This window comes from Acanthopagrus latus, chromosome 1 (assembly GCF_904848185.1).
Source record: "Acanthopagrus latus isolate v.2019 chromosome 1, fAcaLat1.1, whole genome shotgun sequence".
Lineage (NCBI taxonomy): Eukaryota > Metazoa > Chordata > Actinopteri > Spariformes > Sparidae > Acanthopagrus > Acanthopagrus latus.
The window spans coordinates 10,926,543-10,947,384 of NC_051039.1; the positions used below are offsets into that span (position 1 = coordinate 10,926,543).

General features: G+C 40.1%; 1 protein-coding gene across 6 annotated transcripts; it reads left to right on the forward strand.

Moving 5' to 3' along the window:
• Positions 1–21: 21 nt before the first annotated feature.
• Positions 22–19,393, forward strand: uso1 (USO1 vesicle transport factor). Of its 6 annotated transcripts, XM_037102605.1 has the most exons (27): positions 22–286; positions 1,654–1,740; positions 2,578–2,642; positions 3,195–3,271; positions 3,501–3,512; positions 3,817–3,870; positions 5,477–5,577; positions 5,666–5,768; positions 5,960–6,015; positions 6,369–6,489; positions 6,640–6,818; positions 6,906–7,046; positions 7,142–7,230; positions 7,327–7,481; positions 8,208–8,413; positions 8,579–8,599; positions 11,637–11,747; positions 11,924–12,042; positions 12,501–12,682; positions 12,782–12,903; positions 13,026–13,164; positions 15,102–15,256; positions 16,162–16,227; positions 16,871–16,969; positions 17,050–17,154; positions 17,342–17,557; positions 18,456–19,393. In XM_037102605.1, exons 1-27 carry the CDS (start codon positions 221–223, stop codon positions 18,534–18,536), a joined length of 2,928 nt encoding a protein of 975 aa, XP_036958500.1. In that variant the 5' UTR covers positions 22–220; the 3' UTR covers positions 18,537–19,393. The 6 variants fall into 6 exon arrangements, with proteins under 6 accessions (XP_036958500.1, XP_036958508.1, XP_036958509.1 ...); XM_037102613.1 differs by lacking the exon at positions 8,579–8,599; XM_037102614.1 differs by lacking the exon at positions 3,817–3,870.
• The last annotated feature ends 1,449 nt before the right edge of the window (positions 19,394–20,842 follow it).

Below are 20,842 nucleotides of genomic sequence, written 5' to 3' on the forward strand. Positions count from 1 at the left end.
GCCACGTATCGCCACGTCTGCGCGCATGCGCGGTGCCATCACATTTGTGTTCCGGGGTCGGTTGGCCAGTATACACAGTGTAAAATAAATCATCATTGTGTATCCTTTTTCTTTTTCAACTCACTTAGTTATTGCACGGACCACTAAGAGGGGAGTTTGAGGGGTTTTTTTTCAGAGGGAGAGACGCTTTGAATACGGGACCGAGAGGACGTCTGTAAAGATGAACTTCTTCAGAGGAGTGATGGGTGGGCAGGCAGCCGGGCCGCAGCCGTCAGGAGCGGAGACGGTAGGAAACCAGCCCCGGCTAGCTGCGGCTAGCTTACATTTCCTCCACGGTGTGCCCGACAACCTGAGACCACACACTCGTCACCAATAAGACGTGTCATTTTTTCTACACTCAGGGTCATAATTGTCTCTAAAGCACACACAGAGGGACACACGAAGACACTGGGGCCTCCTTAAATTAGATCAACGAGCTAGTCAGGAGGCTAATTAGCTAACGTAGCATACCTGTCAGTCAGCAGCAGGGCTGTTGTGACACATCTCCTTCACCTATACGTGTAGCTAGAAGGAATTATGAATGAATCAAAGAAAACAGATGGTATCAAATAGTAGGAATGTCAGCTGTCAGTCTCTCAATCACCATTTTCCTACAATATCTGTATTAAAATTACCTACAACAATACAGAATGCCGAAATAGATATATTAAAACCTAGCAACATATAAAGGTTAGTCTAAGCTATAGCACATCATAAAAATAGACCCTCTTGTTGCTATGTCCGCAACTGAGTATTACTTTCATTATCAAGTAACGTGCTGTTTCATTATCGATTAACCTGATGTTTATTTTTCAATGACTGATTGAGTCTATTAAATGTCAAAAGTCACCATTTCCCAGACTACAAGGTGACAAGTTGTTTATGTTCCCCTAAGCCCGAAGTTATGTAATTTCCGGTGACAAATGAATATTCAAAAAGCAGCAAATCCTCACAGGTATAATCCTAGTGTGAAACCAGCATTATCTCCAATTAAAACAAGATATGAGCTGCATATATTTTAATGCAAAGCCTATGTATTGTTTGCAGAGTTATAAGTGGAATTTGGCCCTGCTGTTTTCGCAGGAGCATGATAGCCACATAATCAGATCTTTATCTCTAGGCATTCCTGTTTTGGCTGTACAGAGAGTCAGCTTGTCATTCCTGCAGGAAGCATAATAGCCTGTTTTAAAGTCCTTTTGGATCACTGGTATTTAAAGATGTAACCAAACATCTATCCAGTTTTTTGAGTGCATAAATTATATGTATTTGCTGTATAAACAATTGATTTGTGTGTTATTCAGTTTAATGCTGATTGCAACAGTACTAGTTTTTTGACTTTACCCTGAAATTTAGGCCTGTGATTCTGTCCTCTATATTAGTGTGTCACAGTGTTTTTGGTACCTTAAATCCAAACAATTTCATGTGTTCCCAGTTGTGAGTATGTAACCAAATGAACGAAAGAATGTATGTTTGTTTTTATTTGAATTTTTGAGAATCGTAATTAGTTAAACCCTTAGAAAACATGCATTACTATTTCCGTCAGCTGTCTCATGACTACTCAGACCAGTAATTGAAAGATTTGTGATGAGACATCTTGTCTTCCTCTGTTAACAGATCCAGAAGTTGTGTGACCGTGTTGCCTCCTCGACGCTCCTAGAAGACCGCAGAGATGCTGTCCGTGCACTTAAGTCGCTCTCTAAGGTAATGTATAACGACAAATCTATTGGTAGCAGGTGCAGTAAAAAGTGCAAACAGCTGCTTGTTTATTTGGTAAATCTAGCCATCACTTATACAGTCTAATACAACAGCCCTGTAGTAAGTCCTTCCTTCATGTAATGTGTATGAACCTTTTTTCATTTACAGCTGTAGCTGTCAGCAAAAGAGAGAATAGCAGTGGAATTAAATCCCTCATCTCCTATGTGAATTTTTTCTCCTCTGCCACATGGCACTGTGTTTTAGTGCCGTGGTAAAGTCATCAACAAAGCACTCATTTGTCAGACTCTGCTATATAAAATGAAATAATCATTGACATTGACCTCTTCAAAGCCAGTTGATCTGTTCATGGACAGTTTTGTAACTGACTGCCCCATCATCCATGAGTAATGAGTTGATCAGGCATGAATAAGGGGTTTAGGAGGCACAGGGTTGCACTTTAACACACAGTGGTGTCAGCGTTGGGCAGAAACTCTGACATGGATGCGCAGACTTCCTGTATTTAAGAAGTAAATAAAACAAAAGTTATTTTTTTGTTGTCCACATTGAAATTCCTTTCTTTTTAAAATAAAGGAATTGGTATTTGATGATCATTGAGCAGCACGTCAACAGCATGTTGTAACTGTTGTAACTGTTATGTTCCTGTTTTCTCAATATAGCTTGTATTTGTTAGTTGTTTACTCTTTCAAAAAATCCTATTTGTAGGTGTTGTTTCAAATTGCCTTGCGTTTATGTAATGTCTTTTTATGTCTCATATGCAATACTTGAATTGCTTTGTTGTTGAATGCTGATGTACAAATAAACATACTTTTTTATCTTTTGTAGAAATACCGCATGGAAGTTGGCACACAGGCGATGGATCACTTGATTAACATACTGCAAACTGACAGGTATGTTGATGTAGTGTCTCTGTTTGGTATCTACGGTGGCCGACAAGGGCAAACTTGACTTTATACCCAACAGAGAACGACCAGATATGTTATAATATTGTTGAAGACGAAGGCCAATTGTAAAAAAACAATATAAACCGTTTTGTGTTGCCTTTTTATCCTATTTTTCTCCCTGCCTCAAAAAGAAACACATTCTCGTCTGTTCTCTTTCTCACCGCCATGAAATCAAGCTGTTTCTACTTTTCTGTATTTACAGCGTATTTGCTGTTCATATGTTTGCTGTGGCTTTCTGCAGCTCATTTAAAAATTGACAGCACATTTCCTTTGTTGTTTTTTGTTTTGTATTTTCATATACTCTAATGAATTGGAATCATTTCTAAAGCTGACACATGTTTCTCCTAAAGTCAGTGTTTTGTTTGCCATAGGTATCTGTCATGTTGGCCCAAAATAGCTTTGTACCTGTTACTGCATAATGTGTTATGTGTTAGACGTGGGTTTGACTCATGTTAACATGGTTTATTAACACTCTGTTTCTTTCTGGCAATTGAACAGGTCTGACTCGGAAATCCTCGGCTATGCTTTGGACACACTGTACAACATCATCTGTAATGATGAGGAGGAAGAGCAAGGTATTATACCTTCACATAATTATGAGAAATAATGAAACTCATTGGAAATCAGTTGTCATGTAAAGATAATTCTTCTTGATTGTGTGTTGACTGTGGTTTGTTTGCATGTGTTATTGAGATCAATTGATGTCAAATTGGACATCAGTCAATTTGCATTCCCCTCCTCTGATAAAGACTGCTGTATATAAAGATTCTCGTCTCTCTTCTCTTCCATGTTTTAACCCTACAGATGAATCAGAAGGTAAAACTCTCTGACTGCATGTTACCACCCCCCTCTAACCTCCTGCAGCACTTACAAATCAAAGGTTCCCCTTTGTTGGATTGTGAAAAAAAGGGCACATTAATATTCTTGTTTACACCTCCTGCTGCAGTGCTCAGATTGTAAACAGCTGATGGAAACTAAGGCTGTGTTTTGGTTGTTGTCGTGGCACGGCTTCACATGAATCACTCAGCTGGTTCTACTCTTCTTCAGAATGGATGAAAATGAATGCTAGCTTCTTTTGGGCAAGGCTGTAAACTTGCTCTCCCTCCCCCTGCTCTCGCAGATGCAGTAACCCCTATCTCTGTCTCAGGGAAGCATAAGAATGTTTCCATGCCTGGTCAGTACTGAAACAAAGCTATCCACACAGTAGTAATAGAACTGTTAGATAACTAACCTCACTAAGATCGGCTGGCGCTGGAGAAGTTACTAGAAGGTGTTTGGGTGGTAACAAGAATGCTTTGCTAATAACATCACATCCCTGAACCTCTTCTAGTCTTATAGTATGTTATGTTGCATTGCTCCTTTTGTTTCCTTCACATTTTAGTAGCTGGTTGTTTTGCACTGTTGTGGTGAAATTAGACTGTTTGGTTTTGTTTGCCCTTTTGGGTGTTTTTTCATTATCAGTGTACCCCCAAAATACAATCGAATCGTTTTGTTTCGAGAAATGAGAATCGTTGGTAAGTAATCCTTAATCAAGTAAGACTTAAGGCCTTGTTCAGCCCACTTTAGTTCACTGTGTTTTAGTACCCTGGAAAACTCGTCGACAAAAATATGGTTGCATATTTAGTCACCAAACACACTCGGATGTAAGATGAAAGTCCAATATTCACCATCCTTTTAGCTCAGTCCCAACCAACACCTGAGAGCATTACCTGTCCTCTAGACCTGTCACTACAACTACTTTTTACTGGGTGATATATTTTCCTGAAAAATAATTGCAATAAGTGATGTTAATGTCAACATAGCTCCATTTAATGCCACTTATGTGATAATATAAAAGCATAATAGAGCCAGTGCAGCTTTTCAGAAAGTAATGCACTTCTTATTCTTAATATTCAGACACTGGAAAGGGAATGTGAATTATTTTTTTTTATATTCCAAAGCTGCTAGTGGCTAATGTTTTCTGCCCATCACCAGATAGAGTACAGTTGGTTAATCAGCGGGTTTGCTCATAGAAGCGGTGAGATTGAGCCAAAACTTTAAAGATGCAGGTTAGAAAACCAAAATATTCAGCTAACAGCAGCTAAAATGATTAGTACAACTGAGGGGAAACTGTATAGTTGGTTGATATTTATATATGGGCTTGTCACTACAAATGCCAGCTTTTCAAATTTCACATTTGATCCATAATGATTATTGGAGGTTTTAATTTAATTTTCCAGTGCCATGACCAAAATTCCATTATTTTGTCTTCATCTGGGGAGGAAGCAGGAATCTTAGAGATGGATGAATCAAAATGTGGATAAGAAATGTTGTAGTACCATTTAAGCTATGACCACATAAGTAGGTTGAATATGTACATATCAGTGCAGTGGTTTTGCTCACTAGCCTGTTAAACTAAATCTCTCAGATAATCCCATATTTAATGTTTGTTCGTTTGTATACACAGTAGAACCCCATCTATAGTAACCCCTCTGATCTCACCCTGTTCACACTCCCCTCACCTGTGTGTCACCCATAATTATTTAGTAGGTGTGTTCAGTAGTGTCACCCTGAGCATGCACACAATTTTTTATGTAACTCTAGTTCATTTATGTAAAGTCAAAAGATAATGGTGAAAAACCACCAGTGACAAACAGTTTTCTTTTCCAATAATTATGGCTTTCTAACTTGGGCTGGTGGCTGTGAACAAACCAACTGGTTCCCTCACTTGACTGATTTCTGCTGTAGAGTAGTATTCTTCAGAGACATTTACTAATTTCAGCTTTTAATCTCCCTCACAGATGAGAACGCCCAGAAGCAGGCAGATGACCTGGGAGTCCAGTTCACAGACAAGTTCATTCAGGACCCTGAGCATGTGACTCTGCTGCTCACTCTGTTGGAGGTACTGAGCTGTTTCTGCTCCTGTGGCAGGACCTCGGTTTTTTATTATATTACTGCCTGATGACTTCATGCATTGATGTGGTTTTCAGGAGTTTGACTTCCATGTACGTTGGCCTGGAGTGAAGCTGTTGACTGCAATCCTGAAGAACCAGGGTGTCCAAGTCCAGGGGATCATTCTGGTCAGCCCCATGGGTGAGTTTCTCCTCTCCAGATCAATTAAACTTGTTTTGTAATGTCAAGATTTTACTCAGGACCTGCACCCCCAATGTTACATCAACATCTATCTGTATGTCTTTGAGAGAATCTGTTGACTCTAAAAACTTGGATTTTTTAAAAGGTTAAACCAGTATTTAGTTCCCCTTTTTCTTTGTGCCTATTCTCAGGTGTTTCCAGATTGATGGATCTTTTGGCAGACTCTAGAGAAGTCATTCGCAATGATGTAAGTACTTGTCCCTGCTGTTTAAGCTGCCATTTTATAATGAACTCTGCATGAAAGCTTCTGAAATTAAGGTCACGTTCAGACCGACTAGTTCTGTGTAAAAAAACACAGCCCTGCCAACACAGAGGGTGCCAGCAAAAACATTCAGTGTTGTATCTTATTAGTTTTTTGTTTTGTAAGAAGTGGGCTTCCTGGATTGTATTTCCTCTCTCAGCAGTACCTTAAATAAAACACCTCCACAACAACAAGCTTTTAATTTAGTGTTGATTTGGGTCTGAACTCCTGTTGCGTATTTAATGCAGGTCTTTTTATAACATCGAGATGTATGACGATCTATTTTTCTCTTCCAACAGGGCTTACTGTTGCTCCAACAGCTGACCAAAAGCAACGCTGCCATTCAGAAAATTGTGGCGTTTGAAAACGCATTTGAGCGCCTTCTTGATATCATCACAGAAGAGGGCAGCAGTGATGGAGGTAAAAGGATTTTTAGATTAAGTGCACAATTGTCACTAGACTTTTTTAATGAAATCACACCTCTTGTTTATTTCTGTCGTTAAAACATTAAGATTATTGTTCCTTCTTGTGATATAATGTCCTGACGTGCATCCCTTTGCCTTGGTGCAGGTATTGTGGTGGAGGACTGTTTGCTGCTGCTGCTTAACCTGCTGAAGAACAACAGCTCCAATCAGAACTTCTTCAAGGAGGGCTCCTACATCCAGAGAATGAAGCCCTGGTTTGAGGTTGGAGATGATAACTCCGGCTGGTCTGCACAGAAGGTCACCAACCTCCACCTCATGCTGCAGGTACCACAGAGCCGTCACATTGAACTTTAACCTAACAAGCAGAACAATGGGATGTTGAGTTGCTGAAATGTTGCACTCTGTTCCCAGTTGGTCCGAGTCATGGTGTCTCCAGTGAACTCACCTGGAGCCACAGCCAGCTGTCAGAAGTCCATGTACCAGTGTGGTCTGCTGCAGCAGCTGTGTACCATCCTCATGGCCACTGGTGTGCCTGCTGACATCCTCACTGAGGTAATGACTGGAGCACTAACCAATACAAAGAAGGATTGTTGCTTACTCGGAAGGCTTAATGAATTCAAGCGTGTTCTCTGGTTTCTGTCTTGCAGACCATCAACACTGTATCAGAGGTCATCAGAGGCTCACAGGTCAACCAGGACTACTTTGCCTCTGTCAACGCTCCTTCAAACCCACCGAGGTGAGATTCAACGAGAGAATCAAGATGTTAAATCTCCCGTAACGACCTGATTCTGTACTCGTACTAACTTTTTCTTTCTTCTTCATGTGTTCACAGACCAGCCATCGTGGTGCTGCTCATGTCCATGGTTAATGAGAGACAACCGTTTGTGCTCCGCTGTGCAGTCCTCTACTGTTTCCAGTGTTTCCTATACAAAAATCAGAAAGGCCAGGGAGAGATTGTCGCAACGCTGCTGCCCTCCACCATCGATGGTCAGTTACACCATGATGAGAATTTAGAAGTGGAATTATCAGTTGTTTGTCTGTTGGATGTTGAGTTTGTAGACAAACCTGAGAAAATATTATAATACCTCTGCTGAATATGGTAAAAATGATTTTGAGATTTTTTTTTTTTTTAACAGTTATTATGATATGACTCACTATTAGTGGGAACACACATTGTTGCTCAGCACAGTTTTCATTTTCAGTTAAAAAATCTATTCAAATTATGATGGTGTGACACTTTTGGTCTCTCCAAACAAAACCCATTTTCTTACATCTGGAAAACAAGATCTGTCAACCAAGACATCTCTGCAACACTGCAGTACTTCATGATAATGGTGTTATGCCACATTTCAGTTCTACCAAAAAATAGCAGCTTGGACATAGAACTTGGCTATTTTTCAGGCTCAATAACATTTTGATCAATTGTTATTAGATTGACGGTAATCTGTAGCCATATAATTAGCAGAAGAGCCCACAGACATGACATTATCTAGTTTGCCCACTCTATTTTTCTGTTTTACAATTGTATTTCTGTCCAGCAGCTTGTGTTCACCTTGTTTGGAGTTTAAAACACCGACTGGCTGATATATAATGTGATGCAGGAAAAACAATTAATCAATTATTTTCACGCACAAATCATACATATAACGCAATGTATACGTTTTCATTTTAATCACTTACTGTCTTATTGACTTGCTCACTTTCTCCCCCCAGCAAATTCCATTTCAGCGGGCCAGCTGCTGTGTGGGGGCCTCTTCTCAGCAGACTCTCTGTCCAACTGGTGTGCCGCTGTGGCCCTGGCTCATGCCCTGCAGGACAACCTCACCCAGAAGGAGCAGCTGCTGAGGGTTCAACTGGCCACCAGCTTGGGGAAGCCCCCTGTGTCCCTGCTGCAGCAGTGCACCAACATCCTCTCCCAGGTATGACCCTGACAGTGAGCTGCTGGAGTGACAGAGATGCCTAAAGGTTATGTGTGTAAGGGTGGAAGGACATTATAAGAAAAGAGGCATATTCTTGGCACACATAGGTTAATAAAATGTCAACAACAGTGACTAGAACAATGTGACATTATTGTAATTTTGCAGGGAGATAAGATCGTCCGGCGGGTGAGTAACGTGTGTGTGCACTGTGTCTGTGTTTGTGTTTTTTGAGTGTTTGGGCGGCACCTGTACTGGTTGTTTTTGGCTTGGCATCTGTAGTAGGGGTCTTATTGACCCACATGTTAGGGGGTCTTGCTTCCCTTTAACTCTTCACTACCACCTCTTCGTCCCTAACGTATAGCTATGACCCAGTTCCTCCTCTTTCAGGTGACACCTGGGTGCACTCCTCACCACATATTTGGAAGCTCTAGTAGCTCACTCATGAGTGTGGGTGTGTACACAAGTGTACATCTGACAGAGGTTCAGAGAAGAGGGACATAGCAGCTGTTCTTAGTGGTTTGAGCACAGAGATGTCATCCTAACACCTAATTTGAGCTGTGAATTGACCGTTATTTGACCGCAGGCCCTTATGTGTGTGCACAGGAAGTGTGCACTGCAGAAGCTTTTGGGCCTTTTCCTGTTGAACTGAGAGATGTCTGCTCTTTGTCTGGTCCTTTCATTTATATCTTCCTACTTCCATACAACTCAAATACACAGTGCAGGATCCAGATGGTTTATAATGTATATTTCACTTAGAAGATTGCTCAGTTGTCTGTTTAGGTGTTGAGATGAAGGTTTAAATTATCCAGCCATTCCTAATCAACCATCCTGGAGCTGCCAATCCTCCAACTTTTCTCCCACTGTCAATTCTGAGATGGCAGTCTGCTAAAATGCATGAACTCCTGTGCGCTTTCCTGGTGAAATTTTTTGCTGTTGCTTGGCAAACTCTTTTGCTTTCAGCTGGGTTGGTCTCAAGTGAGGTGACCAAGTTTGGGTCAAGGAAAATTGGCCCCTGTCCTGGGCACCAATGTTACTTCGTCAAGTTCCCAACAAAAAATGGGCTCTTGACAGTGTGGGTGAGATCTCAGGGTGAGCTTAGGAGGTACCAGAGTACCAACTAGATGGAGTCAAGATCACGGCTACGCAAAGCTTCCAGATTTCGATTTTGTAGTTTTTTGATCAAATCTGTGGCTAAATGTTTGGACACTCAGATGCAGAAAAGAACATGGCTGTCCACTGATGAATACATCATGGAGAGTTGTTTAGGTGGTGGAGGAAGCAGCTGGACACGCATCTCTCATACTTGGTTAGCCCAAGAGACACTTGATTCAGCCACTGGTACTGGTAGAGCTAAAAGAAAGCAGCTCCTGTGGTCGTGTAAACAGAAAACATCTGTGTCAGAGGTTTACAGAGAAGCAGTGGCGAATCAAGGCCATGGCCCTCTTCATGTTTTTGAGGTTGGGAGCAATTTGCTGCACCAAGTGAGGGAATTTGGAGCATATCAGGGTTTAATAGTGACAAGATGGAGTTAGATATTGACAGGTCACTTGGTGTGGCATCAAGAGAAGTCCTTGTTTTTACTGGACTGTTGTAGTAAAGAAAGAGCTGACCCCGAAGGAAAATCTTGATTCGAAAGTAAATCTTGGCCTAATCAAACTACAGCTAATGGCTGTAAAGAATGAGAGAATTTTTTGAATTTTTTTTCACATACTGAATGTTACCCGAGGAGCTCGGACAGCCAGAAGTAGCCTGGAATATACGTCCTGCTCCAGAAACATCCAGCCTCGGCTCCATTGTACTGATGTTTGAGTTTAATGGTTTTAATGACAAGATGGACTTTTGAGCTTTTCAGCTGTAGTTTAAACCACAATCACCCGCACAAGTACACTGTACGATTTTTTTGTTTTTGCTGAGGCCAATGTGTGTTCAATTAATACTTGTGGTCATTTCCTGTCTTTTGTTTTCCTCTTCATTTTTCGCATTACGTCACATTTGGAGACTAAATCTGAAAAGGTGATTTCGTAAGTTTCTGTAGTCTGGAATGCTGATAAGTTTTTTTATCCACACCTTCATTGCTCAGATCTTCATATTTACTCAGTTTTTACTTTTCTTTGTTTCACCAGAATAAAGAAGTCTGCTCCTCTTAAAGCATGATGTGCATTCAGTCTTGATGCACCAGCTTGTTAGCAGCGTTACGCTACGGTGTAGAGTTTACAGTTTCTGTTTGCCTCTGCACTTTGATTTAATCTGTTTTTACACATCTTACATTTCAGCTCCATGAAAATCACCCTTTTTCTGCAGCTGATTTAAATAAATTGTTGGACACTGTATAATTAGTTAAGACTTTTGTAAAGATGAAAAGAAATCCAGCTTGAGCTTTTTTGTTGTCGAACTTAAACCTCTCAGCTGCTTCTCCAAGCTGTTGTCATGGAAATGCACGATCAATTTTTACATCATCTTTTTATTATCACAGTTCATGTTTTGTTTTTTTAAAAAGCACATTTAGCCGGTTTTGGTTTGCATGTGCTGATATCTGGTAATGCAGTAAGATTAGATTTTTTTTGATACTTGGATTGTAAGTCATCAATCACTAGTAGATTGAAAATTACAAACTTTAACTGAAATCATGAATTTGTGTCAGTAAAGAGGAGGGTTTTTTAGGCTTTAAGCCCATTGATTTATTCACAGAGCTAAATACAGCTTCTTCATGTCAACATAACCTTGTTTTAATACACTGATTGTATTAATTTTTGATTTTTTGTGTTTGTTATAACCTCATTAACTACTAATGGTTGATTGAAGTGCTCCCAATTAAACACTGATGGTTTTACTTAACCTTTTTATATATTTTTGTTCTTTGGAAAATCAAATGCAGGATGGGGGAAAAAAAAATCACGTGTCAACCAAATTAAAGACTCGAACACCAACTCCTAATCAAGAACTTTTGTTGCCCTTTTACAGCCCCCATTTTACTTTCTTTTTGCATTCATTTTGTTGGATAACTTTAACATTGGTTGCCATTCTAGGTACTGTTTACGATCACATACCTTGATGTACATAATATTCCGTATTTAAAATCTGGTTCTTCACGTTCTAAACTTAAAATGTTTTAATATGTGTAGAATATTACATATCTGGTCTGCATTAAGACCTTGTCAGCCATTTCATGGTCATCTGGGAAGCCTGTGTTGACATTTCTTTTGCTTTCTCTTGTGCTCTGCAGGGCAGTAAAGTGCAGACCAGGGTAGGCCTCCTCATGCTGCTGTGCACGTGGATCAGCAACTGTCCGATAGCTGTCACACACTTTCTACACAATCAGGAAAATGTTCCTTTCGTATCCTTGAAGCAGCTTGTAACCAGACACAAGTTTCATTATAGTAAATATCTGTTTTAAGTCATACTAACTGTTACCTTTATTTTTGATCACTCCTTCCTTACTTACTTAAAAAAGGGTGTGTTAGTGTGAAACTAGCTGGTGTTGAATTCTTCCTTGACTTGTGATTTCTGCAGCTGACAGCTCAGATCTCAGAGAACTTGGGAGAGGATGAGCGGCTGGTGCAGGGCCTGTGTGCGCTGCTTCTCGGCATCTGCATCTATTACAATGACAACTCGCTGGAAAACTACACCAAGTAAGTGTCAGCTCACTTACCCTAAAAATTACTCATCAGGTATACAGATGTCATGATAGACCACATTTCACATGAACTAAAGTCTATGTTTCTACCACAAAGTTGAACTAATATTGGCTGTGTATGAATGTATTCATGTTATGTAATCAACAGTGTGTTTGGTGATATGTCACTGCTGCCTGACTTTGTTATACAGATGTGAATCATACAATTAGACTTCTGCTGTGGAATGATGTGCAAATGATGTGCAAAAATAATCACACTGGGATATGAGTCTCATTTTTCATGGGAAATAGAAAATAGAGGAAATAGATATAAAAATGTTGATGTATATGAATCTCTAAAACTTCAGCCCCACTTGCAGTTGAAAGATCAATGTTAATGTCACACCGACAGCTTGTGGCCTTGATCAGGGTCATCCTATTTAAAACCTGCCTTGTCATCTCTGTCTTCCTCAGAGAGAAGCTCAAGCAGCTCATTGAGAAGCGGATCGGAAAGGAGAATTTTGTAGAGAAACTGGGCTTCATCACTAAACATGAGCTGTACTCGAGGGCGGCTCAGAAGCCACAGCCCGTCTTCCCGTCTCCTGAGCAGATGCTGTTTGACCACGAGTTCACCAAACTGGTCAAAGAACTGGAGGGTCAGTCAGAGACGGTTCTTATAATCCTATGATTAATGACCAATTTATTATTAGCAGTCGTAGGGTTTCACAATGTTTTACAAATTGTTTTTGTCACAGGTATGATCACCAAAGCAGTTCACAAATCCAGTGAGGAGGAGAAGAAGGAAGAGGAAGTGAAGAAGACTTTAGAGCAACATGACAACATTGTAACTCAGTATAAAGAGCTGATCAGAGAACAGGTAAACAGAGGATAAGAAGTACTGTCAATTTAAATTCTTCATGTGGTTTTGTTGTTTTGTCCATTTGATGTTATTTATATTAAGTGTGTTCTCCTGTTGACTCTTTTTGTTTTAATGCTCAGGATGCTCAGATCCAGGAGCTAAAAGAGCAAGTATCTTCCATGGCATCTCAAGCCGAACAGATGCAGACTACGATCACCCAGCAGGTGTCCCAGATCCAGCAGCACAAAGATCAGTACAACATCCTCAAGCTAAAACTAGGTGGGTTCACCTCAGTGGTTCACTGTCAACTGGTGTTTTATGTCCTCGCAAAAAACAAACAGACAAACAAAAAATGTGTGTATTACAAGAAGTATTTCTGGTTATTTAAAAACACAATTGGAGGAAAAGTAGTTAAAGCCAGTGTGAGATAACAAAATGCACATTTTAATCTTCTAAAATTCGGTATTCTGGCTTTTCATACTTCTGGCCTCTGTCCCTGTTGATTTTTACTGTGTTATTGCTGAGATGAAGGATCTAAAGTCATACGCAAGGACGTTGCAGGATACAGAGAGGTTTTAAAAGATTAGTTCAGCATTTCGGGAACAAGAGTTAAATTCTTTCTTGCACAAATCCAATGTGAAAATGTCATTTTGTGGTTTTTGGGGAGGTATTTGATAATTTCTTGAGAAAACAGCAGGAAGTTATAGAGATAAGAGTACTCTCACCCTATCTGGAGAACCTTGCTAAGACTCCCTAAACAACAAATTGTTGGGTTTTTTTACATTTATGTTTATGTGCAGATTAAACAAACACAATACACCAGCTTTACAGATGCTTGTAAGCACATTTTGTAACCTTGACCAGAGCCGTGCTAATTGCCTCACGCTTCTTCCTGCCTTCATGCTAAGCTAATGTACTCTGAACTCTACTGGTATACGTGACAAACTTTTTATCAACTCTCATGAAGAGAAAAGACCACAGTTTGTGTTATCTCTTATTCAGAAGTGAAAATGAAAGTGAATGCACCAGAATTGTCCATCAGACTGCAATAAATATCTCGGGGTTGAACCAGAAAGGTAGTGATATGTTATGATAAGTCTCAGTGGTATTTTTAGTCTGCATGTCAATCGAAAATAATGTGGTTAAACTGAACGTGTTTAAAACCTGTCTGACAGACTGTGTGCTTCAGAGTCACTTCTTCAACACCTAATCTGAAAAATTTAAACAGTGACTAAAATTCTGTCACATCCACACAGTTATTCTTTCTGAGAGTCATCATTATTCTGAGACTAAACTCTTGCCCCAAAGGAATGATTTGGGTTAACAGCAGGGTTGTTTTTTGTTACTTATCAGTAGTCAGTGTGTGACCTTCGGTAGATCGGGGTCAGCATGTCCTCGGTTTGGAGAAGCAGCAGGATTACAGCGGTAGGACACTAAACAGTGAACTGTGTATTTTCAACACCTGTAAAAGGCCCAGCAAAGAAGTCAATATTTATAATATTTTTCACCACTTTACCTCTCCACTAGACAGCAGTTTCTGATGGAAACTGAAGTAATTTTATCCATCTGTGCTCACTTCATAGACACTAGGCTCCTTTGGCAATACAACCATCATTTTGCCTCACAGAGCACAGGAGTTGGTGGTCTGCTGCTGCCTTTATCGACTAGTTTGTTTGTGTTATTGTGTGACTTCTGTGTTTTAAAGGGTTAGATTAGATTCACCAAAGTAACACTATATCAACCAAAAAAACAGACTGAGGCAGCTGTAGACATACAACTCTCATGTTCCCTGATGGACAATTACTGTTGTTGTCAGTGGAGTTTGCTGTGGAATGAGCACTATAATGGCATCAGTTCCCCACTTTACCTGACATGTATTACATATTTTTAGGTGTTTTAAATATGTTTTGCTGCTGTGCCTATCACCAGCTGTATATTGCTTCACTTCCTGCACTAATGCTCCTGTTCATTCCCCCAAATGGAGACGTGCCAAATGCCGTCGATTGTAGGTAACACACTGACTAATGGGGTTAAATACCTGATCCAACCTTCACTTCACAAAACACGAGCTGTGCTAGAACCACACTGATAAATTGGCTGAGTACTCTATATTCTTGACAGTTCCTAGTTGTGTATATTGTCTAGAACATAAACATTCACTTCACACTTTCTGTCGAATCTGACATTTTTAACAGAGTGTGTTTTCATAACTTCAGGTAAGGACAACCAGAGTCAGGGAGACGGCTCCCACATGAACGGTCTGCAGACGGAGGAGCTCACACAGCTCAGAGAGGAGATGGAGGAGCTCCGCAAGGAGCACACACTCCTTCAGTCACAGCTCAGTGACAAAGACGCGCTCATCAACACACTGGTTAGTAAATGTTTGTGTACAGCATCAACACGTTTGTTCTTGTTTGTGCCGGGGCTGATTACGGGAAGAATAATGTAATGCTGTTGTCAGGACGCAGACTTTATCAAGAAGTCTGTGTGTGTGTGTTTGTTTGTCTAAGCTTCAAGTGGAGGTGGACAAGCCGTGCAGGCAAAACACACTCCTCCAGACAGAGCTCGGTGACACCCCGGGGAGCGTTTCCCCAAACAGCAATGGTGGTCACAGTTCGTCCACTGGAACATGTCGTCACTGGAAACAGTTGACCTCATGGAACAAACTGTGTTTAGTTCTCTCTGGTCTGATTCACACATAATATATAACCAGCCCGGTAGAATATGAGTAATAACACAGACCACACCTTCACAAATGTGGCCAAAGTCAGGCAGCGTTACAGTGCTGGTTGCCAACTACAGTGTTCAGGCAAACCAAAACTATTTAAAATAACAAACAGGCTCTTACAGCAGAAACACTTCCCTGGGGCGTCAAATTTTGTGTGTTTGTAAATCAAAGAGAGAAAACTAATAGGCATCTTTTGATAATAATCGGTTTTGTAAAGATTTACTGCCTCTAAAGACGACAGTATTAAGAATATAATCAGCAAAACTGATCATCTTTTATTTAATTTCATTTGTAGTTAATCTTTATTTGATGAACAATGCTGGTTGAGATTAAGGTATTTTTTTCTTGACTGTTACGATGTCGGTTCAACTTTCTGAGCATGTGATGAGTATGATATGTGTCTGCTTTGGTAAACTGTAAACTTCATTCTGTTCTGAATTTAATCTTACAGTCAGAACAATATGGAGGCTTTTGCTTTTATCCTGTGACAGTGATAATGACATCATAGAGTATTAATAACTTAAAATGTTTTTTTTTTGTGACCGCAGAGGTCGGAGATGTCACAGACGGCAGAGGGTTCAGCAGCAGGATCAGACAACACAGAACTGCTTAAGGTGGGATTTCATCACTGTAGACTGTCTCTTTACAAACTGGAAACGGCTGGTGTTCTACATTTTTGTTGCATGATTGGATAACAACCAACAAAACTGGTTTGCCTCTTGATACTTTCCAACTTCCCGACCTTTAGCCTTGCAGCCATTTGTTCCTTTTGTAGATGTAAATGTTTAAAAAATACATACATATCTTGTGAGTATTTACAGCAGCCGTACAGCTAATATGAGACTGACTTAACATAAGCTGCCCTGCTTGTCATCATGGTAATTAAGAAGCATTTTATGAAGAGTAAATGTGTGGCTCATTTAATGTTTTTAATACATTTAGAGTAAGAATGGAGGTCTGTGTCACAGAGGAATCTTTTTTTTAATCAAATTCTATTGATTTTCCATTAAAATCACGATACTTCTGACAGCAACTTGTGCCGGAGATTAAGTGCAGCAAGAATATTTCAGCCATTGACGACACAAGCAACTCATGACAGTAGAATCAAGTATTAGACAAGACAAAATATAGCATTTCACCAGACTTGACCTTTAGTGTCTAAAGCATTTCTCATAGTTTCAGATAACTGATATATAAGTTATATAGTTTATATATTGCATTTATTTAAGCGAGTGTTGGTTGATTCATCTGTTGCAGGAGCTGGAGGCTCTGAGGAGTCAGGTCCAGTCACAGTCTGCAGAAATCAACCAGATGAAGACAGAGAGACAAGAGCTGCTGAGAAGAGCTGAAGCTGGGGTAAATATCATGCAAATAGGACATTTTGTATCAAGTATATCACACCACATGCTAAATGAATTCCACTGGTTTCTCTTCAGTCCTCGGACGCAGCTCCCAGTAATGACGGCTCATTAGACGCTGCCAAGATGGCAGAACTAGAGAGCAGACTTGCAGCGCTGACGACTGACACAGAGAGACTCAAGGTTTGTAAAAGAACTTTTCAGAATGTGTGATTTACTTTCGTTAGCTGACGTCTTTGAATCTATATCTATATCAGTTGTTAAAGATTTTTCCCGAGTGCTCCCATTATTTGTACTTATGGATCATCCTACTCAACATCTACATCCTCCTTTTCCCTCTCTGTCCTCTCCCTCGTTTGCGTTTGTGCAGGGCGAGGCAAAGAGCTCGTCAGAGAGCCGGGCGGAGCTGGAGCAGCAGCTGGCTTCAGTCAGCAGCACGGTGGCCATCCTGCAGACAGAGAAAGCGAAGCTGCAAACGGAGGTGCAGGAGTCCAAGAAAGAACAGGATGACCTGCTGATGCTGCTGGCAGACCAGGACCAGAAGATCCACAGCCTCAAACAGAGACTCAAAGACCTCGGAGAGACGGTAGAAAAATCACTATTATTTTTTCTTTTTAGAAAGGCTGAACGGCTCTACAGTTGTTAAACTATCATCCAGTCTTGATTGAGATTGAGTGTTTCCAGTCTTTGTGCTGATAATCAGAAAATGAGAAATTGTCTGGAGTTTTTCCTGACTAAAAGCAGACTACAGGTATTAATCTAATGACTAACAAGTGCTAAGTAAATAATGTTGATGCAGGTTTAAAACTAAATCCAAGTTTTCTAATGATTCTAGATTTTTAAAAGTTGTCAACCCTGAATATGTACCACTGAATAAACTCTCTGAAAATGCTGAGCAATCGGCTGCAGTTAGCCATCACAGAGATTTTGTTTGTCAGTCATAAATGAGCAAGGCCAGCTGTTTTTGATACATCTTGTTTATGCTTTGGAACTATCGCGTAGCAGAAATCTGTCATTACAGGATTGTGGAGCTCGCCTGCAGCTACAGAAAATTAAAGCTTTGAACGTTTTTGCAAATAGACATAAAAAGACTGAGCTTCTGTAAAGCCTGGTAGCTCTGTTTCAGTCTTGAACAGTCATGAACCTTGACTTCTGCATCAAACTTTGCTGTGTTGGGTCCATGAATTTGAGTGAAATCTAGCCTGGAAATTCCTAGAAAAGTCATTGAAATGTATGGTTAAAAAGGTGTAGGAACACTGCAAAAAGAGAAGGGTAAATTTAGGTTGCAGTATTCAGTTTTCCAAGTATAAAGAGCTCAGTGTTTACTTGCTCATTGTGTCTGTGGTCTTAGCTTTTAGTAATAGCTGTCGTGAGCATACGTCTTGTGGTAGAGCAACAACTTTAAGGATGTTGCTTTGTGTCCTGACCACTCAGCTGTGTGTTGTGTGTTTTGCCCTAGTTAGCCTGTGACACTTTGCCTGCAGGTGGACGATGAAGACGACCTCGACGCCAGGGACCAGACGGACGACGACGAGGAGGAGGAGGAAGACGATGATGAGGACTAGAAGAAATAAAAACACTGAAAGGATAAAAGAGAGGGGTGGGGAATTTACAAAAGAAAAGACTTTTCAGAAAAAAACACATGTGAGAAACTGAAGCATAGGACTAATATATTGATGCAGTTTCTCTCCAGCTGCCATGCTGTCTTCACTTTTCTTTACCCCCTCTGTCACATCACATGTTAGTTATTTGGACATTTACGTGTTCAAGGTGTGGTTCATCGGTTTTCAGTGACAGCTACAAAGACGTCAGTGCGTTCATCTCCGCCGCGTTCACCACCAGTCTGCGATGACTTTTTTTTACCAGTCTTGTGTTTATTGTAACGTATCGTCACGTAGTGTTCATTTTGACACACAAGTCATCTGGGAAATCTTAGAGGGGAGGATTTAAAATGTAGCAAAAAAATGCGACTAAACAGAATTGATATTACTCTCATTTTTTTTATCATAAACATGCTGGTGAGCTCTTCAGGCTTTTCTCCCCTCCATCCTACTCCCACCAGATGCACCCACAACATTAGCACCGCCTGCAACATGTCACTGTGCCTGCGTGCCCCGAGTTCACCGTCACACCCCGATCAGTTCAGTTCAGTGTATGTTCAGTATTCAAAAACACTCAGAGTTGTTTTCATTTCACTTTGACAACTAACCGCTCTACAATATGCTGCAAAAACACTGACAGAAAAGATGTAGAGACAAAAAAGATATTTTTGCAACTTTTTGTCCAGTTCTGGCATCAAGCTTCTGTATGATATTGTGTAACTTATCAATTTATGAGCCACATTGAAATGAATAAAGAATCTATCAGTCTGTATGCCTGTATGGAGGGATAATTGTAGATAAATTAAATTTTACTAAATCCATGGTAAGACTTTTGTATTTGTCTTTTTCAGGGTTATTTATGTTTGAATGTTAAGCTGGGTAACTTTTATTACATAGACATCATATCAATACAAATATAATTTAGCTCTGGTGTTATCAGGTACTCACAGCTTCAGATGTGCTAAGAGTTGATCATTTAGATTTATAGTACAAAAATGCTTCTTTTGAAATGCCTGTGTTCAACATGTTTACACAAACCGGTGTATCAAGCATTTCGGGCCAACTTTAGGGATTTGATGTTTTATGCTTTTATTTTGTAGGGATACACAATACAATAAAAGTGGAAGAGAGGGATACAATACTGGACATTCACACTGGTTTTGACTAAGCTGTTGCAGTTCATGGTCACAAGTTGGTAGGTTCTCGGAAAGAGTGATGGTTTGAAAAACAGCCCTCTTATAAATAAATATGAAAGAATATCACAGTTTGATTATAAGTTTACAAAAAGAAACGTATAAACCAACATTTGCAACTTCTCTGCTTTACTACACACCTCGCCCTTATACACATCAATATTTTGAAATGGAAAGGATCCTGAAAACTCACAACTTGCCCTGTTTTTCTTTTCCACTCAAACACAAAGAAAGCGAGCGTCAGCAAAGAAACAAGGCTGTTTTTGCAGAGATTAAGAAAAACAGCGAGAGGAGACAAAGAACAACTCCAGCTCATCCTTTTGCTCACGGATTCACTCGAGGAAGTGCTTCACTTCACTGTTTATTATGAAGCCTTCGTTCCCTTCCTTCCCTCTGTCACAAAAACCTGAAGAGGAGGCTCTCCAGGCCCTGAGAACATTTGTCACTGGTCCTTAATGAATAGCAGAGAAACAGATAATAAGTTACCGTCTCCTAAAATATAAAGTCTGGGACAGAGTACGAATTAAAAGACTTGTGTCATCCACAACGTAACAGTGAGTCTTCAACCTAGAATCACAAAGGGAGGCCAGTAGTGACAATTTAAAACATTGTATGAGTCTTACCTACACATTCATTGAAATTATGCTAGAGTTGCAGATGGCGTCTCAGTCATGTTCATCAAATAAGGCACCGAAGTCTCGATTTCCGCTGAAGTATTAAACAATATTTGATGTTATAGTTTGACAAATGTCTCCAACAGTTCAAGCTTCCGATAATGTTTCCACAGGTTCCTTCTTTTCTCTTATCGTTTTTCTGACGGACACAAAGCTTCTGAGACCATTTCTCATACGAACTCCTCTTAAAAACTCCAAACTGCACAGACAAACACCCACAACAGTGTTTATGTAGACATTTGTGTTTGTTTTACAATTCAGGAAGAACATTAGAAGTCAGAAAACTTGTACGAGCTGTTCCGCTGATACTCTAGGGCACGAAGAGATAAATTAAATAGTTCTGTTTTGTAAAACAACACCTAAAGTGCTGCAGAAGACAAAGCTCGCTCCTGGATCAGAGCTC

Bases quoted from the DNA above. Each gene is read 5' to 3' on its own strand.
- uso1 (XM_037102605.1), top strand. From the start codon at position 221: ATGAACTTCTTCAGAGGAGTGATGGGTGGGCAGGCAGCCGGGCCGCAG. The intron at 6,016-6,368 runs GTAAGTACTTGT...CTCTTCCAACAG, and splicing joins GAGAAGTCATTCGCAATGAT to GGCTTACTGTTGCTCCAACA. The intron at 11,748-11,923 runs GTATCCTTGAAG...TGATTTCTGCAG, and splicing joins ATCAGGAAAATGTTCCTTTC to CTGACAGCTCAGATCTCAGA.